At 36.7% G+C, this 20,540-nt stretch overlaps 1 protein-coding gene across 2 annotated transcripts in view; it reads right to left on the reverse strand.

Annotated features, from left to right (window-relative positions):
- The window catches only part of Rab11fip2 (RAB11 family interacting protein 2), a 37,506-nt gene that overhangs the window by 4,389 nt on the left and 12,577 nt on the right, over window positions 1–20,540 (reverse strand). The window contains exons 4-5 of one of the 2 annotated variants that reach the window (XM_046450137.2): window positions 16,622–16,662; window positions 5,077–5,122 (exon numbers count right to left, since the gene is read on the reverse strand). In XM_046450137.2, the coding sequence (XP_046306093.1) occupies window positions 5,112–5,122; window positions 16,622–16,662 (52 nt within the window). In that variant the 3' untranslated portion in view covers window positions 5,077–5,111. The remainder of the gene's footprint in view (window positions 1–5,076; window positions 5,123–16,621; window positions 16,663–20,540) is intronic. The other variant, XM_046450136.2, reaches the window with a different exon arrangement.

Raw genomic sequence — 20,540 nt, forward strand, 5'->3', positions numbered from 1 at the left:
CAACTAACGTGCCTGTTTGCAGACTGGCCAGCCAGTTCTGAGGCAGGAACTAAGGCAGATGTACCAAAGCCTGCATTGTAACTCTATGTTCTAAACCCCTTTTTTCACATTGTGAACAATTTCCTAATATAAGAGACTGACCATATAATTTAAGACTAAATTAAAGGATGAAATATTCTGTAATTTAGAATTTAAGTTAGTAGCTGTAACTAAAATAGAGTAAAACAAAAGCTATCCAAGATATTAACTCAGAGGAACCGTAAGAAGCCACTGAGAGCTACCACTTGGATATCAGTCCTCATGGAATTGCTTCCACTGAACTGTGGTTTAATGTTACACCTTGGCTTTTTGTTGGAAGATGCCTACAAGAAGCAGTAATATCAAATCTGCTTCACCAATTTGCTGTGCCATGTTGAAGCACTTGGAATTAAATCAATGAGCATCCTTATGCAAAGCTGCAAGGGAATAACTTGTTTTCATTTAGAGGCTGGCTGGGCCTCTTCTCCCCTAAGTTACTGGTTTGTTTCCTTTTCTACAAACAACACCTATCTGATTTACCTTATTTCCCTTTTTGCTTTACCTTATTTCAACTACAACTATATTAACACTTACGGTTACTGTATCTGTATTCTTTACTGTTTCATTGCTTATAAGCTTATTCTATTGATAAAAAATTATTTTCAAACAAAAGAAGTATAACCAAACAATAAAGAAAGGGGTACTGATTTAATTGATTTTTAAGAAAAAGAATTCCAATATTAATACATGGCAAACCCCCCCACCCAAAAAAACCCACAAAAACATTTCACAGTAATCAAGAAAAGCACTTCAGCAACTCTGCATGCAGAAATGCATGCTGGGCATTTCCAGCAGTGGGGTCTGCTTGGTCATTAGGGAATGAGGCTCCAAGCCAGTAGCCAACAAGAGGCCATCAGTGGAGCTGGGCTAGAAAATAAGATACAGAATAGGGAGCAGGGAGGCTGAAATGGTAGGTCCCAACTATACCAAACATCTTGAAAACTATGATTAACGATTTTTAGACTCTTTGCTAAGGGAAATAAGAAACCAAGATTTCTAAACAGAGAAATTATGTGGTCAAAAGCTATGTTCTAGGAAAATTAAAATGGCAACAGTGGGTGAGATTGTTTGGAGAAGCTGAAAGTAAATCCAGGGCTACTGACAAGATTTAACAAGAAGGAACAGAGAGGGTATCAAAGAAAAGGGAGTTTAAACTCTATAAGCTATATTTAAAACAAGTTATTTTATTTTGGCATTAGAAACTGGGAAAAGATGCAAGTATATTAGTTAATATTTAATCTTTGTCCCTAAAAATATTTCAAATATTGATCTAAAACTACTGAAGGAAGAGTAAGTGTTGTCTGGATTTTTACCCTTTTCTCTCTCAGATCAATTAAGTCCACACAGTTCCTAGTTTATTTAACTGGTCATATGTAGTGTAGAGTTATATATCTTATTATGCATTTCTTAATTACATTCTTAAAAAGAATTTATCATATATTAAACAGCTATCTACAGAAATAAATAATGAACACCATAAAGATGAGTAGATTTGGAAGTTTGTTAAATACTCGCTACTGTTTCTACTCAAAGTAGAAACTCTGCATACACTTGAGGCAGAACCAAGCTGGGGGTCATTTTCCTAATCTGACGAAGAAGGAATCTCCATAGTCCCTTTCAACTCTAAAATTCTGTGCCCTACAGACTGAGTTTTCTGAACATCATTTTAAAAAGTAATGAAGTCCACCTAATGTGACTTCAATTTTCTAATAAAACATTTACTGAAAATAAGGAGTTTGGTGAGAATTGCAGGGGTTAACGAAATTAAACTAAATGGAATGTGAGTGATTGGTTGACTGCTTTGTTTTTTTCTTAATTTAACATAACAGCAGCATCTGCTGGAATCTCTAATCTTAATGAAATTATACATACATGAACTGACTTCTCCAAACTAATTAAGTGATGATATACAGCTAAAAAATCATTTGCACTGTTATATTTAGTACTACATCAGTAATTCTTAATGTAGCTAAATTTTTTTTTAACATTTCATCAGAAGCTCAGGATGAAAGACATGTTAAAAATTCGTCATTTTGACATAAGTAGTCTAAATTAATGCCATCATATAAATCAGTCTAACAACTTAATCTCTCAAAATAATCTATTATCTCAGAACACTGCTCAACACTTTTAGCCATAATTGAGAATATACAGAAATATTATTTGTCTTATCCCCCCCCCCATAATGACCTAATACTAACACATGGAAGATTTCTTGGGAATACATTTCTATTTTTTTCCGGCTAATTTTTCCTTTGTCCTTTTATGTGAAAATTTTACCCCAAATTTCAGCATCAAGTTTCTGGGCAGGAAAACATCTTAGAAACACATGTACTATAAACTATATTCTGGAAAAGAATATAAAATAATTAAAAACAGTTTCAGGCTTAGTTCCAGATTTTATTCAATATGTGGAAACCACGTAAAACTTCTAGTTTTAGGCATAAGATTCTTAAATTGAGAGATCTACTCAATGAATACATTTATCCTTCAGTTTATTGATATGACACCAAAGAAAATAATAAAGATTAACATTAGCTAACACAAGCAATAGAAAATGAAAATATTTTCTGTTTATAAAAATTAAGAGGAAAGCTCTCAGGCAAATATAAAGATTGCTTTTTTCAAGATACATTTACTACTAGTCATGGAAAAACTTTAAAAATTGAGAACTCTCCAAACTGGCAAAGACCAAATGCAGCACCTACACCAGGACTCCCAAGTACTCAGTATTTTTCCTGAGTGCTCTATCCAGCACATGTGTTTTTAAGATGTCTTCTTATTTTGAAATTTAATGTACATTTTTCTTCTCTCTTCTCCTTTCACAATCAATCCTTTCTCATTCTTATTCCACCACTGCTAAAAAATGTCCATAAGCAAATATAAGAAAATGGGGTTTGGGTTAAAGAATAACAAAATTATTACATGAAGCTTTTTTAATTGGAATTTTAAATAACAGGGTTGTGCATGAGACTCTGAGAATTACTAGTGATCTATTTTTGCTTTACACATAATCTAGCCTTTTAAACCAGGAAATATACATTTTTTACAATATTTAAATTTAAACAAAAGCAAATTATCAGGACTCAAAATAACTGGAGATTTAAAGAAAGGTTGTCCTGGTAACCAAATATTGGTGGGGCGTAACTGACATCCAAGGCAACTACAGGAGAGGGAGGAGATGAAGGCCTGGCATTCTCTCATCATCTCATTATTGTTCTAATGAGGAACTTTGCTCTGGGAATATCATCTCAGCTACTTTCACATCTTTTGTCCTAGTCCCTTCATCTCCCTTTCAGTTCTTAATTAGGCCTTAAAGAGCTCACACTGCCCTTTCAACTGGCTACTGCTCCTGCTTAAACACCGAGCTTTCACAGACAGGTGTTGGCACCAGCATAGACGACATACAAACTTAATTACAAAATACTATGTCCAGAAGGGGAAAAAATAACTTGCTGGATGGCTATTACTGGAGAACTTAATGTAAATTATTTCAAACATCTTATAATCCTCAACATAAAAATTGTTCAAATACTTTTCCTCAATAACCATCAGTTTGAGGATGAGCTTTCTCCTCTTAATTGTATCTTGCAGTAAATTAACAACACCTAGTAATCCTTTCACTGTCAGAATAGTTAGGATCCAGAGAAAAATAATCACACATCAAGGATTCTTTTATCACCTTTAAATCCTTTAACTAAAACAATTTTCACATTTTATTTCTTTAAAGAATTCTAAGGATGCTTTTACAGCAATAAATTACAAGATTTGGAAAAGTACATTTACAAGCACATAGAAATTGTAATTAAAGTTACTTAATAAACAATAGCTACACATTAAATCGATTTTTTTGATGTTGCATTTTGAGATTAAATAACCGCCTGATAGAATTCATTTTACTATCTGATCAAAGGCTGACTTCATATAGTCTGACATTTCTTGCCAGACTGCCATATTATAAAGACTTGAGTATTTATGAAACATCAAAACTTACAAATCATTTACATAAAACAGCACAAACAATATGAAGTCCCATGTTTCTATAATATTTGTACAACTTTAAAGACAGACAACTGAACTTAAAATAACTCATAAAATAAACTCTAACCCCACCTCAACCTCTTTTAGGCACATCACATCTAAAAAAAATCATGATATGTGACTGCTTAAAAAAATTCATATTATACATCTGGATCACACATATTAGGGACAGATGGTGGAAACAGCAACCACCAGCCTCTTGAAAAAAAAATTCTATTTCTGTTATTCAGTGAGAATTTAGTTTTGTACCCAGAACATTTGCCCATATTTTTGTAAAATAACGTGTTCTCCAGGTTTAACAGATATAGAATTGACCACAAATGCAATGGAATTGTGAGATCCAACCCTGGACTTCAGCTAATAGCAGGATGAACTTCAGATATCTGAACAATCCCTGCAAAATACGTGAACCGACTTCTGATCACTGCCAACCCTGCTAATATATTTGGTTTTGTTCTGACTAGGAAAATAAGTGTCCTAAAGTATTTGCTGCTTCTTCAAATATCTTCCTGATTAACTGGGTCTCTTGCCCTGGTGCTTTTCCTATTGTTGAACGTTAACAAACAGCATATTCTTTCTTCAATCCTTGTGCCGACAACAACAAAAAAACATCCGTCTTTGCCGCATGTTCATATTTCATAACTATGATGCTGACTTTGACATACAGCTTTCATATTAATTTCAAAACAGCCTGTAAGCAAAATCTGTGCACTCTAAATTGGCTCTAATTATAACTGTTCACTGGAACTTTAATTCATCATATACAGAAGCCACACCCTCTAATATATAAAAGGCAAAGTCTGAATTTCACTTTCTCTCTTTCTTCCAAAATTACCACCCTGATCTGCAATACTTGGGCAGCTGAGATATTCAAAGAGACAGAGGCATTTTTAAGAATATGTGCCAGAGAGGAGATGGGCTTGTGTCGGGTAATTCTCTAACCCCTCGGCAACTTACCGGGATTTTCCTGAGGTCTTCATTGCTTGTCGGATTCATGTGAAAACTAAGTAATAAAACACAAATGTAAATGTTAGAAGTGTACCATGGTCCTAATGGAGGAAACAAAAAGAGAAAATACTTTTTTTTTTGTAAGTATTTTTAGTTGTAGGTAGACACAATTTTTATTTATTTTATTATGTGGGGCTGAGAATCGAACCCAGTGCCTCACACATGCTAGGCAAGCACTCTACCACTGAGTTACAACCCCAGCCCCCAAAATAGAAAATTCTTAACCAACAATGCCATAAAAACTTCTGAAGTCCTTAGTGAAGTTTAATCCAAGATGCAGAAGACAGTGTTTACTCAACATTCTTCAAGTATCTATGATTTTAAACTCTGCAGGTAAACTCTTCAGTTATTATCAAAACCGAAGAACCATACATCACACATTGAAATATGTAGTTTCCACACGTCTTTAAGCATAGTGATTTTATTTTACTTGCTTTTATATTACTCTTCATATGTATATAAACACACTCACCTTTAGCCTTCAACTTTAGCGTTAACTGAAGTTAAGAATAGAAAAATTGTAGAATAAAAGCATTAAGCACTCTTTGTATAAAATACTAGAAAATTTAACTTTCAAAACATTACCCTATCAATGAGTTCTGAGTATAGGAATCATTTCTATCATTAATATGATTTCTAAGCAGCTAGCTTTCAAAACTTAAAACTGAAATGGACCTAAAAACAAAACAGATTTCTTCCATACAGAGAATAAGAAAACATCATACATAGCTGAATGCTCTAACCATTTTCATCTTTGAAACATGTCCATTAGGAAGGGGACTACAACCCCAAAGAAGCTCAACTTCAAAGCCATCTGATGAGTAAATATTTCATCAGTACTCTACACATTGAATTTTTGCACAGCACTTAAAGAGTATTAGCCTTAGAATCCGCTACAAAGCATTACTGAACTAGAAGCCTTTGCATTCCACACATATTAAAAAAAAAAGATAACGGTTAAGATACGTATTTTTCCTTTATCTGTATATTATCAGCAAAATAACTGGAATCCTCTGAAGATTTAAGAAATTTACTTTAGAACTTCTGATTGTGTGACAGAAATCACAGACATGGATTCCTGTCTGGAAAATAATTTTTAACAACAGATACATATCCCATGCTGCAAAATCTGCAAGGCATACAGTGAGTGTACAACACATCAAGAGAATTTTCCCCATAGCCAAGATTTCATTTGTTATGGCTAAGATCTGTGGCGCCTGCTTCCAAGAACTAGTTCCTGACCTTTACTAGGTAGAGCTCCTGGGATAAATGTGGTATTTCAGCAACCCAGGATGACTCAGTAGACCCGTGATTTAAATATCCAGAGTGCATTCATTTCCAGGCTTAGATGGCTGCCACATTTTCTCATTCCCTATAGCTTACCATGTTTTTGGGTGTTCTGCATGGTCCTGGACTGGTGTTGCTGTACCAACAAAGCCTCAAACGCCTGACAAAAGAGTCACTGAAAAGAAAACAACGAAAAATCCCCAAAGACAACCTCAAAAGTCCACCTTGGCCTAGAGGTCCATGGGAGCAGCTGCTGACACCTGTGACTTCCACCCTCTCCAATTCTGAATCCCAGCTAGTCAGCAGAAGAGTCCGGGGGCTAATTCCTCCTTGCCCCATTCTCTCTCCACGTTTTCTGAAGGGTCAAGAAACACAATTCTGTTCTGTCCTTCTCCATCTGACTGTGATATTCTCAAGGACAAGGTGATTTACCCTCGGGTCTGACAGTGTACCATGGTGCTCATGAGCAGAGAAATGGTTGGGGGCCCCCAAAGCCAAGTGGTGTGAATTTAAATCCTGGTTCTGCCCTGTACTTGCCATGTGACTTTATGCAAAATTATTTAAGTATAACTGTCTGAGTTCCTTCTTCAGTAAAATGGGAATGGCAAAAGAACCTACCACACGAGACTACTGTGAAGGTTAAATGATTTAATATGTAAAAACAGTGACTGGTAGGTAGAACATGTTCAATAAGTTAGTAAATAAACATTACATGGCACTTAATCTGGGCCTGACAACATTTTAAGCGCTTTATCAAAATCAACTCAGTTAATCTCCATGACCCTTAAGAGTGTCATACAGTACGTATCATCATTTCTTCCGTACGTTCATTTTAAAAATAAGGGAGCAAATTGGGTTAGACAACTTGTGAGTTGTCTTAACTGGTGGAGTTGTCTGGCTTTAAAATCTGTCCTTGTAACCACAGCCCTAGTTCCATTCTCTGTAAACAGATCTTCATGGGCGCTGGCTACACTGCGAAGCCCTGGACACTGAGGCCACACGGACTGACCAGACAATAAACCTCACTGTGAGAAAGCGCTTGGTCAAGCGAGAGGCAGGGAGACGGTATTAAGGCCATGCACTCTCATAGCAGTTGATCAAGCCAGGCAGGATTTGAAAGTCCATGAAGCACAGGTTTGGCAGGCTAGAAAGAAAGACACTGCAGACATATGGCACAGCCCAGGGCTGCTAGACAGTGTGTCACAGTGGGACACCGCAAGAGCAGTTTCAGGGGAAAGTGCCCTGGAGGGCTCTGAGGCCCAAGAGGAGGCTCTCAGACCTGAGCCACTGAGCAAGAGGCAATTTCTTGGTAATGTGAACTTTCTCTCATAAACATTGTTTGAAGTGTCTCGTGTTTGGTGGCACAAGCCATCCCACTGCATCCTCTAGAGTGAACAATGTTATGATGATAAATTTAAATATGCGCCTCAGGAAGAAATCACTGAACTAAGAAATAGAAACGCAGGCATTACATTTGTTGTAATAAGGGGTTTTAAGGCAGAGGCATTTAGAACAAAGAGTTTACCAAAATCACCAAACTAATAATATGTAATATCCAATCGCTTTCACTTATGGAACTAAAATGAAACTCAATGACCTCCTTAAAAATGTCTGAAAATTCTTAAGAATGATTAAGCTGAAAAGGCACTACTGTTAGGGGAAGAGCATCTGGGGCCCTGAGCCCCAGCCCCTTCCCATTGTACCTGAGCCTGCCAGCGATCTGAGGTCCCCAGCTGAGCACAGAGTAGGCCAGGGAGAAGGCCCGCCCTGAACCCGGCATTGTCTGAAATCCAAAGGCAAAGCCCCTCCCTCGGGTCAGCTTTGTACACACTAACATGTCAAACCCATAAGAACGCTGTCACTCATGGCTGCCTTTTTTGATCTGTCCTTAAGGGGGGAAAAAAGAGTTAACTGAACTGGATTGAATTAGCTTGGTGAAAATAAAATGTCTCTATTTATCGAAGTGTGGCACCAATTTGTGATATCTTTCTCTTTGGACTGCTGTCCTCATGTCAGACAAGATATCGAATAATACAGCCTGACTGCTCAGCTGAGCTGCTGACAGGCCAGAAAGTGGTGTTTCTAAACAGGTACTAAATAAACTTACGGAAACTCATGCGGGGAAAAAAGGTATAAATAAACTGAAACTCCAGAATTTAAGAAATTAATTTTAGAAGTCAGAACTAAAGAAGTTTGGAGGCAACAGATTTTAAAATAACTTTTAAACTGCTAGAAATATTTCAAATAATAATTTAAAAAATTTTAAACCAATAAAATGTGCTAAGCTTAATATTCTGAAGAAGTTTTTAGGCAAAAGCCTGATAGTTTTATTTCATGATATTTTTAAATTTTCAAGAATTTTTCCAAATAAACTAATTTTAAACTTTGAAATAATTTTCAAATATTATATTTCTAAGAATTACTGGTATATCTTCTATATCACTTATTAATTTATCTCAAAGTTAAAATTAATAATGAGTAAAGATAGTAGAAGCAAGTTGATGGGGAATTAAAATTGCTCTTCAATTTGTGCTATGGACCAATCTCCCACATATAGGTCAGAAAAATAAACCAACCTTTATAAAGTGATAAAACTGATCACTTCAGCAGTGGTAAAGGTTTTTTTCTTTTTTAAAGAACATACATACATTCTTTTAGAGAAAGAATAACTAAGAAGGGGGAAAGACCATTCAGTGAAAAAGTGTGAAGTACTTGTAAAGACAAAAAAAAATCCATAAGGATAAAGATCTATCAAAAATGTATTAGCATTACTATAAATCAATGCAAGCTGTGTAACTCTCTGGCTCTAGAATTTTAAATCTTTCAATTTGAAGGCATATAACCACACATAAAGCTCTATGGAAGACTTTCAAAATCAACTGTGACTAGAGTTATCAGTGTACCTTTCATGTGAGCTTTCCAAACCCCATTACTGCTGAAATTATAAATCAAAGTGCATTCTGGCCTACAGCTTAACCCATTTTGTTTTTAATAAGTGAATTCAAACTATTTGTAAACTCCAGAGGTGTGCCACCTGGTAAGGAGGGGAGAAGGCAGGGGTAGTAAGAGGAACAGCTTCCTCAAACACAAGTCAATTCCTTACTGTGTTTGGGAAGTAAGTCTAACTTTAAGCTATCAACACCGGTAATTTTCAAAGGCCATCTTCCTATTGATCTTTAGCTGAGTGGGCTCTAGAGACCCACGGCTTCACTTCAGTGACAAAAGCGGGCGGAGGAGGTGTGTGCTGAGAACTGCAACACCACAGGGACCCTAATGAGTCCAAAAAGAAAAGAGAAATGCCTCATTTATAGCTCATCTCTACTTTGTGATGAAGTACAGAACGACATTAGCTCTAAGTATGATTAGTACTTATGAGGCTATTTTTATTTCCATTTACAGATGAGGAAATGGGCAGGGAAGTTAAGAAGTTTACCCTAGGTAACATAGTAATTAAGTGTCAGCGTCAAAATTCAAAGAAAGGCATCCCAGCTCCACAGTCCAAGCTCTTTGGTCACATACTTTTCTTCTTGCCTAGAGAGGCTCTAAGTTGTGTGGTCTTACTGTGTTTCTTGGTGGATTTCAAGAAATCAATGCAACTTCCTGAGGATTCTCCCAACCAGAAATGATGTTAAGAGAAGTCTTAGACTCAGTTGTAGAACAATGGCTAAAAAAAACAACAGGATTTGAAATAACCCTGTTTATTATTCTGTTTGTCCATCCTGATCCCACTGACTCCACCCCCTCTCCCCAGGAGGCTGATCTCCCGACAGTGCACCACCCAGGCTCCCCCTCTGGCTTCCTTGGAAACTGGAGCACCAAGAGAAGGGGAGATGGGTGTGATATCCCCAGCCATGGTCCATGCCATCACCTCCTCAGTCCCTCCCCACGGCTGCCTCTGTAGCTATTCTGACACCTAAGTATGGCAGCACCTTCTAGGCAGTGCTGGGCTCTGGTGCTACACTAGCCCTTCCTGACATCCTGAACCCTGACCACACCTCTTCACCAAACTCTCTTCAACTATCCATTCTGAATGTATCCTTTGTTTCCTGCTAGGATTCAAATGATATAGGATATTTATATACAATGATTGATATATATATATATGTATAACAAATGCCACAAATTATTCACTCAATAATTTCGAATGATTGAAGAAAAAGGATTTTTCTGTTTCTCAGAAAGAAAGAATCACAATTTAAGTATATGAACTATCTACACTTTCCTTTTCCCTTCAATTTCTGGCTTATGCTCCATATTTACTTACAAATGACAATTCACTGCTAACCACAAAAAAGAAAAAATTAAAAGGGAAAAGAAAAATAAAAACTTTCTGACTTTCATTTAACACCTTTCACATTCACAAGGCTAGAGCACTTTATGCTCAAAATTATTTTTGATTTAGAATTATACTTTTAAGGATTCATTGCTCCTGAAGTTTTGAAGTGGTATGACTGAAGTGACCTGGATCTGAACAATACCACCTCATAGTTACACTGCCTTACAATTTATAACACATTTCCACAAACAATTTCTCTGGACATGTTTCCAAAGGAACAGTGGTCAATAAAACAGGGTTAAGTAAATCACTGTAAAATCTTCTCTGCACTCAAATCCCACCTGCTCAATGCTCGCCCTTTCTCCCTCCCTCCTAGGAGAGAACTCTCCTCAACACACTGATATTTACTCACCTCTCACCAGAGCATATTTCTGGCCCAATGCCTCTCAGATATTCCATGGCTGGTCCTTTGCCAATCTCCAAAGCACCCCTCAGAAACCCTTGCTGGCTTTGTGACTTGGTCTTACTCACCCGATGCAATCTACATCACATCCCCAGTTCTCATTGAGGACTCACTGCTTCCTTGGTGAAGGTCACCAAAAACTACCTGCATGAGGACAGTCGCTCACTCTGCTCCACCCCTCAGCTCCATCTCCTACAATGGCTCTTCCTTCCTCCCTCCCGGGACTCTCTTCTGGCAGCCTAGTTTCCCCTGTGTTCCCAGCACTCCTTCTCCTTGTCACCTTCTTCTTTTCACCCTTAACTTCCTAAGGCTGTTTTCAGGTCTTTCCTCTACTCTACCCTTGTGATTCCATTTTCTCCTCTATCTTGGCTGCCACCACTGACCAGATGGAGGACTACTAAATCTACTACATCTTGTTAACCACAACTCTTTATCCTTTATAATACCATGTTCACAAATGTCTGGCAAAAGCCCCAAATTGGAAATATATATGCACCTCTCTTTCAGATCAGCTGTTGGGTTTTCCTCCTCCTTCTGGAACAAGCAGACTTCTGAGCACCCGAAGTAAAGCACTGAGACACCCTGCAGCCCAATCCTCAGCCTGGCCTGCTTTGTAAACCCACTCCCCCTACTCAGCTCTGGACATGATCTCTCATTACCCCGCTGCTACTCACTGGCACAGTTACCTTTCCATTACAAGACCCAATACCTCTTACCTAGAGCACACAACAGCCTCTTACCGGTCTCGACCCTCCTCATCCAGTCTACCTAGGCAGGCTGACCACTGCCTTCTCATCAAGTCTATCCTACTTACCCAACTATCAAAAAACTTATGGCCTCTAACTTCCTGGAATAATGACATACTTTTTTAGCCTGGTTTTAAAAGCCCTTCCTTCAGACTGTACCAATTCATCTTTGCAGACTGACCGGACAACATTTGATGCCCAGACACAACCTACTCAACTCTTCAATATTTCAAACAATAAAATTTAAAAGACAGAAACGCCACCATCTATTTCAAAGAATTAAGATTAGCAGAGGGGTAGAAGAAATGAATATGAAAATGTTTCATATGACAAGGTGTGATTCAAACATAAGGTACAAAAGGTAACTTTCTCTGTTTCTCCCTTCCCCCTCAGGCTTCCCATCCCTTCTTACTGGACTCTGCTTAAAGGAAGGAACCAGATCTCATTAACCTTTCCATCCCAGGATCTGACAGTGTCTATTGCATGGCAGATGTGTAATAAATGAATGAATACCTTAATACCAGTATTTAATAAAAATCTGCAGAAACTGGGATAACAGTTGAATAAGTAAATCAATAGTGGGTCAATTCAAATTCAACCAACAAGATGTGAAGTCACTCAAGAGCAGAAGAAACTGTTTTCCTAAGAATATATCCTGAGAATATATTCTATAGAGAATATTTTTCAGTTCTTTTAAGATAGGAAGAATTATTCTAATATTTACAATTGCCACTAAAAACTGAAATAAGTTTTCAAATTGGTGGGCTTCCAATAAAATCAATTCAACTAGCCAATTTATCCAGGACGCCAAACAGGTTAGGTATTTAACCACAAGACTGATTAATTTGAGATTCTTCTGGTAAATCCAGTTCTTATTCCATAAAGGTTACATGTTAAAGGAGTCTTTAATATGTTTTTTAATAATCTTCTTTTCAAAGCCTTAAAAAAGTAAAGTGTCCACAGAGAGACTGCACCAGTAACACAATGTTTATTAGCACATTTCCATAATAGAAATGCACATAAGCATATGGAACTTAGAAGACAAGGTGAAACTCAGTAATTTTTTTTCTTCTTTCATTTTAAGAAAAGAAGCAAAGAACTCAGGACCAATCAAATTAATGATATTATAGAATAAAATACATATTCTCTCTCCTGGGACTGGGCATGCACATGAAACACTCTGATGGCAAAACAGAACTAAGACATAAGTGTCTATGGGGATTAACAGTAATTTTCTTATTAATATTCTCACAGGATATCTTTTATGAGATCTCAGAGGCAAGACAATTAAAACTTGTGGTCAGTGTCACCAAACAGCACGGACAGCAAATTTGGACCTGGTTGCTTTTCTATAATGAATAGTATGTTATTGAAGAAAGATCAAAAACTGGAGGATTTAAGGATGTCCATGATTAAGAACATGTTTCATCAAGAGTATAATGTTCACTAAGTTTAATGTACTACTTCCTCCAGGTGAAGAAAAGAAACAGTAATTATTTCAAGGACAAACAATTCACAAATTTCCAAACTCAATTCCTTTAAATCTAAGCTTCTCAAACCTTTCCTCCTTTAGTACCCTGTACTACATGACAAGACTAAATCCAGTAACAAGCAAAACTTTCTTTGCCACCTGAACTTAAATTTAAAAATTCAGATGAATTTTTACATCATGTATCTCTTAATGTAAACAGAACCTTTTGTTACTTGGGGCAGTTTTTTATGCTTACCCTGTTGCTCTGAGCAGACACTAGCCTGCCATCTGTCACATATACTAGTAATTGTTGTTTTTGTTTTGCTTTCTTGTGATCAAGTCCTTCTGATTTTTGAAGTAAAACGGTGGAATTAGGAAGAAGTGATGAAAACAGATTCCAGCCTCTTTGGTGGGACTAGAATCAGCACAGTCTCCATCTGTCTATGAGATTAAGACCAACTCAGCAGTCTTCATCTACTTTCCCCTGTGAGGAGAGGGTGAGGAAAGCCTGGACAGAGGTGACTCCTTCATGAGGGTGAGGATGAGGTGACCCTGGGCTTCTCTGGACCAGGTGAAAAAGGCTAGAGTGCCCACAACACCCTTGGCCAAGACAACCCAAGGTGAATCTTTCTGTGTTTAAGAAAAAGCCATGTCCTAGAAAGGAAGCTATGGTGCCTTCTGATCCCAGAGAGGCCTCAATTGCTCTTTAACAACTTGCAGCAAGGGCCTTGGCCAGCAAGCACCCCTGCTCTGCAGAGCCTTCAAGGTGTGTATCCAAAGCAGCCAGACTTCTCAGGGCCCTCCCTGGAGTGAGGGACAGGTTCCTACATATACTCTGTTTTGACAGCAGAGCTGCTGGTGACTTGAGGACTTCCCCATATCCTACACGCCATGCTGAGAAGCCCAGCCTACAAACACACTTATCAATTTAGAGTGTGTTTCAACAGGGCTATGGAATTATATTTTCAATGGAAAAGAATACATTTTTGTATGAAAAATAATACTCTCCAGGTCCCTCAACAAATGAATAATAATCTTATTAGAAATTGTAAATTATACTACACACACACACACACACACACACACACATCTCAGCTTGTTCTAAATGTTTCTTCGTAAAGAAAAAAATAATATTCAAGAACACAGGTTCCCCACTAAGTTAAAGGCTGCAGCTTGGATATACTTGAGTATCTACAGGTTCCTTTGCCATTATCCCGATCCTGTAAGTGATATAATTAAAATTACTTTTCACGGCAAAAAGATTTTGTTCTCCATCAAAAATGACACTTAAGAATGCAGTCTCACTGGCATCTTTGAATTCATGCGTCTCGGTCCTTTTTAGACACATATCAGGCATGCAACATCAGTGTCCCTGTTGGGAATGTTCATACAAGACAATTTCTTAGTATCATTCAAATGTGGAGCCACAAACTATTCATACTTTATTCAAAAATTAGGTACAAATTTGAGTATAAGAATTCCTAGAATTCCTAAGAAGTTCCTAGGAGTAAGTCCCATCTCCACTATCTTTAATAGTTTTAGGTAGGCTGGGTCCTTGACAGTCCCTCAAAGAACTCATCTTTTCCTTTCCCCAAAAGCCCTTTCTTCTCTCTCCTCACAGATCCATCCTTTGAGATGCTGCTAATTCTACCTACTCCATAATGCCTAGGCTGTCTAATTCTGTCCACCTACCCTCCTGTGACTTCCATTTCTATGAGCACTTACCAATGGAACCACCTATTAGCACTAGTAATTACATATTTTGTATCAGACACTCTGCCTTATGCATTCTTTGAATCAAAGAATCAATAGAATTCTTACATGAGAAAGGAAAGTGATACATAACAAAGTAAGGATAAAATTTTCATCCCTTATATCAAGTTTGAAAGCAAACATCTTTATCTTAGAAAGTCACCTTATACTTACTGTCTCACAGTCCAAAGACACAGACCCAAAGGAGGTGACATTATAAGATCTTACCCATGTCTATAAGTACAAGAGATGTTCCACAAAATAACTTGATGACAATATAAGAATATTTAATTTTGGTCCTGTATTTTTTGTTCAGTAAGGAATAGATTAGACTGACAGAACATTAAAAAATATAAATATTACTTCAGGCATATTAAAGAACCTCAAATCCAGAGACTGCTCGGGCACTATCATATACTCTTAGTGAAAAGAAAAAAAGAAGGTACTTTCACGTATAAAGACATAAAAGAGTCCTCCTCCAAATCTTGGTTATAAGAGACACACAAGGCCAGGCACGATGGGATGTGCTTGTGATCCCCGTAACTTGGAGGCTGAGACAGGAGGATTGCGGGTTCAAGGCCAGCCTCCAGCCTTAACAACTTAGTGAGACCCTGTCTCAAAATAAAAAAAAAATTTAAAAAGGGCTAGAGATATAGCTCAGTGGTAAAGCACCCCTGAATTATATTCCTAGTACCAAAAAAAAAAAAAAAAAAATACACTAGTCTTGTGTGAATTCCTAAGTCTGGTATGTACCCCTTTCCCAAAGAGGATTCTGAAATGTTCTAAGGAATTTTCAATATTATGCTGCACTTATCCATCTTACTATGAAAGTTTGAACTGCCTTCCTGAAAAAATTCTAATATAAGATTTATTTTTAAATTGAGAATATATTATTACTTAGAAAAATTCCACCCAATTTATTGAAAACAATTGATACGTTGATGCTGAGTGAAAAGATCATAGCAAAAGCCCCATTTTCAGACACCCTATGTGGCCAACACCACCCTCAGCACTTCCTGTGCGTCCACTAAGACTGTTATCATCCCATTTTACAGTTCAAAATATGTAGCTGTGAAAAGCTGTAAAGTCATACAGCTATTGCAGAGAGCGCCAAACCCACACCTGACTAGACTCCCTTCAGAACATTCTTTTAACATTGTAAAATCCTTGTAACATTGTAAAATGTTACATTGTAAAATCCTTCACTGGAAGAAGTAAATGAAACATACTTGTGAATCCAAACTTAAACAATGTTTAGCATGATTTTCATTTTTAATAATTTTGGGTAATTAATTTCTTTGAAGATGAAAAATCTTTGAGAAACAAACACATTGTATGCATCCAATAAACAAAATATGTGATTAACCTGAATAGCCCCATTCCCATACCAGGCTCCATAACAAAGAGTTCATTATACTTAATGTCGAGCTGCTGCAGGGCACTTGCTAATTGGTTCCTTGGTCGCCTAGAGTAGCAAATATACTTCCTCAGGAACCTACCAGGCTGAGAATGAGACATAGATATTGCTCCATAACTCCAACTAGAAAAGAAATGGTGAAATTACTCAGTGGTTAGTAGGTAAAGACATAATAGTGTAGTCACTATTAATAAAATATCCCTTCAAAATGCATCTAACCATTTTTTAATGAGCTTTCTTGCTATTTTCTAAAACAGAGGTGTCTATCAACTCATTCCCCAATGCATAAAATCATGTTCAATGGTCAAGACCAAACTCAAAGGTCTCTTCCTCAAAGGTTACTTCCCAACTTCCAGGAGACTAAACTGCTTTTTCCTCCACCTTTCCACAGCAGACTTCACTTTCTTCTGTTCAACACAGTTCATTCTGTATTGATTATGGGTCACTTCTTACTGTCCCCTCCATTGCTGGTATGGCTAGGATTTAGTGTTCCATAAATTACAAACCTCTAGCCCTAGTGCAGCTTTACACACATTTGTTTAACCATAAACAAAAACTGGCGATTTGAATTGTTTTACTCTAAGAAAGCCGAACTGATTTAAACAATTGCTGATACATATTTAACAGATATTACATATTTATGTATACTTATATAGTAACATTTGTGGGGTTTTGGCAGTACTGGGGATTGGACCCAGGGGTGCTTAACCACTGAACCACATCCCAAGCTCTTTGTTGTTTTTTTGTTTGTTTGTTTTTGGAGACAGTCTCACTAAATTGCCCAGGCTGACCTTGAACTTGCTATCCTCCTGCCTCTGCCTCCCAAGTCATGGGGATTACCTGTGAACCACTGCACACAGCTATAGTAACATATTTAATACACAAATCAAAGAGGAATAATTCACCCTTAAAAATGTAAGTTCAAAGACACAAATGTCAAATGTCTGGATCCTATTATTCTTAGAAACTAATTAAATATACATAAGGAAAACTTTCTTCATTATCAAATTAACTGCTTTATTTTATATCACCAGAAGCTATTTTAAAAACCCTGGTCACGAGGTAACACTACAACCATAAATTAAATACACAAAAACATTATCTATATTTCTAAAGGTGAAACTTTTGTTATTTAAAAAAAAATTAATTATTGCCAATGTGGTATCAGTGGCCCAACTGGAACGTCCTAGGCACAGAAGAAGAGGGCATCTATCTGAGGTGGTGCACATAGAAGTAAGAAATACAAATTATTCTCTTAATGAGAAACTACCAGAAGGAGTACAATAGGCTCAAGATTTGGTAAAGCCAACACCACTGGGAAAAAATGCACATAGTAATTACAAAGCTAAAGTGAAAACACTTTACATGCATAAATCCCTAAGCAGTTATTGAATTTGCATTCTTGTGTTCAAAAAAAGACAGTTTATTACGGTTTGAAAAACAAATTGTCAAGAACTGCTACTGTTTTGATACTAATTTCCTAGTCTCACCTCAAAACACATATTCCTGGTCTCTAACAAAGATGTACAATAAGACAGCACCTCACGGGGGAAAAAAATAAAACACCTCAAACCTTTCCATCAATACCAATATCTGATTCAAAGACTATAGACTTGACACTGTTGCATTAAATATGTTTTTTTCCAAGTGCTGTTTTATAAAATTTAAGACACATCACTGAAATAATTATGATTGCTTCTTCTCCCCTACCACGGCACCATCCACCCAAAAGTAGAATGGGCAAGTCTTGTCTATTGTAGCCCAGAAATATTTCCCAAAGATGTTCCCTTCTTTTCCACTCTCACTGCCAACAGACCTGCACCAACTCAGTTCAATAATCATAGCAGCTTCTTCAGTAGTGTCCCTGTCATTCTCCTCCCCCTCACTGCACCACAAGTACGCCATGCTTGCCAGGCTATCTGAGACATTAGCTCAATCATCACAACCCAATTTAAAAATGTCCACGGTTCCCCAGTACCCATACAAAAATCCAGTCCTTAGCATGAAATTAAGACCTAATATTTACAAACCTTCTCTTCTGTAAGTTTAAGAAGCAGGATTGATATCTTAATAGTCTGATTTTTTTTATATGGCAAATACTCAAAAAACAGTTATAATGGAAATATCGTTTGATTATATTATCAGAGCTGAAATTTAGAAAAAAAAAAATTATCCTGATAGACTGGAGTAGCCACACTGAGACAAGAAGCCATGGAAAGAACTATAAGATTCACAAGGGGTTTTGGATATTTCACTTTCAGAGTATAACACATGTGGGAGGTTTTTGAACCAAAACTCAAGATTTATACCCCAGCAATATAAAATAGCTACAGGAAATAACTATATCAAATATTTGCAACTGGGAATACCATCAACTCTCAAACTTAAAGATATTATGAGAGCCTGATTGGAGGAACCAGAGATAACAAGTAAAAAATCAAACTGGCACCAGGCATTCTCCCCTCTGGCCTAAATCCTGATCATTTTAATGTCAACAGAGAGCAAAGTTAGTCTAGAACAGACATGTTAACCTACAGGCCACAGATGAAAAACATACAATAAATGTTTAAAACAAGTGAGAACCATATAATTTGTGTTTCCAATGTATTTTTCTCAATATACATGTTCATTACTGGCAATTAATAAAGAATGTTAATCTATATTAACAAGCTCCCCTGCTTGTTGATTTTATAAGGAAATAATTCTCTCAAACTACATTAAACCAAAAAGCTCACATATTGATTTACAAAAATTAACACACTGGGGTCACTGGAATATAATCTTAATACTTTCCTATCAGAAACCTCCAGAGGACTTACAGACTCTATCTTGTATTTGATCATATCCTAACAACCTGTTCTCTTTAACTACTGGACTCGCTATGTGTTATCCTGTGTCCAGTGCCTAAGAGCTCGTTAATTACCTAAACTATATCTCCATAGGTCTTGTTAATTACCCGTCTCCTGTCTCAGAGGACCTTGTTAATAACTTGTACAGTCTCTCTAAAGAGGTCCTAACAACACATTAAAATTAAAGATGCTTTTCTTTTAGCACCTGTCAAGTGCTGTAAATTGAGAAATTTTCACATCAGTTTATTAGCCTACAGTAGTTTTTGTGGGTTTTTTGGCTTGTTTTCTTCTCTCACATAATTTCTCTATATCTCAATCTTCTCAATCTCTCTGCTTAAAAAAAATAACAAAGTTTGTCTTTTTTGTTTTCAATTTTAAGATTATAAATATCAATTTGCATTAGTGAGTTAGTAAAAGGATGCCATGGTTAGTATCTGCAAATTAACCCATTGGGAAATGCACCAATTAATGAGATCTATATAATGAGTATTAGGATGACAAAGGGTAAAAAAGTTTCAAGTAGTCTCTGGGGAATTAAACAGAGAAGTTCTAGTTAGTGTTATGGGAACTAATCACATCATATATTTCATGTTCACGGACACTGCTACATTGGAAACATTCTGCAAATCCCTGGACACTAATGGATTAATGGCTCTAAAAATCATCTCAAGAGTTTGTGCTTTCTGTCTCATAAATGAGGCAAATTTTTGGCTGCGTAAAAGATTTACAGCCTACTATGAATAACAGGCAAATTATCTTTAGACAAATATGAACAAAAAGTAATTATTGCTATTAAAATAAATGTTATGCACAATGAGGTTTATTATGTCAAAGATTGATCTTTAAACTCATTCAGGAAAAAAAAATTGTTCATAGGGGACGTTATAAAAATGAAGTTTTAAAACCTATGAATAGGATCTTTTCTTTAGGATCATTTGTTTACCATTCTTCTTAAAATCAAAATGTAACCTTATACAAGACCATTTTTTTCGTGGACCATCTTATACAACTGCATAATAATGGTTACCTGCTAATAGGCCTATTGTGATTTTTTTATTTGGGAAAATTAGAAACACTTAAATATCCATTCTGGAAACCAATGTTTCATAGTTCCTGAGAAAGGTAGGACACAATAATAGATAGGAATTGATG

Source organism: Marmota monax, unplaced genomic scaffold (assembly GCF_021218885.2).
Source record: "Marmota monax isolate L192 unplaced genomic scaffold, Marmota_monax_Labrador192_F-V1.1 WCK01_AAM20220418_F8-fsc00004, whole genome shotgun sequence".
NCBI classification, from domain to species: domain Eukaryota; kingdom Metazoa; phylum Chordata; class Mammalia; order Rodentia; family Sciuridae; genus Marmota; species Marmota monax.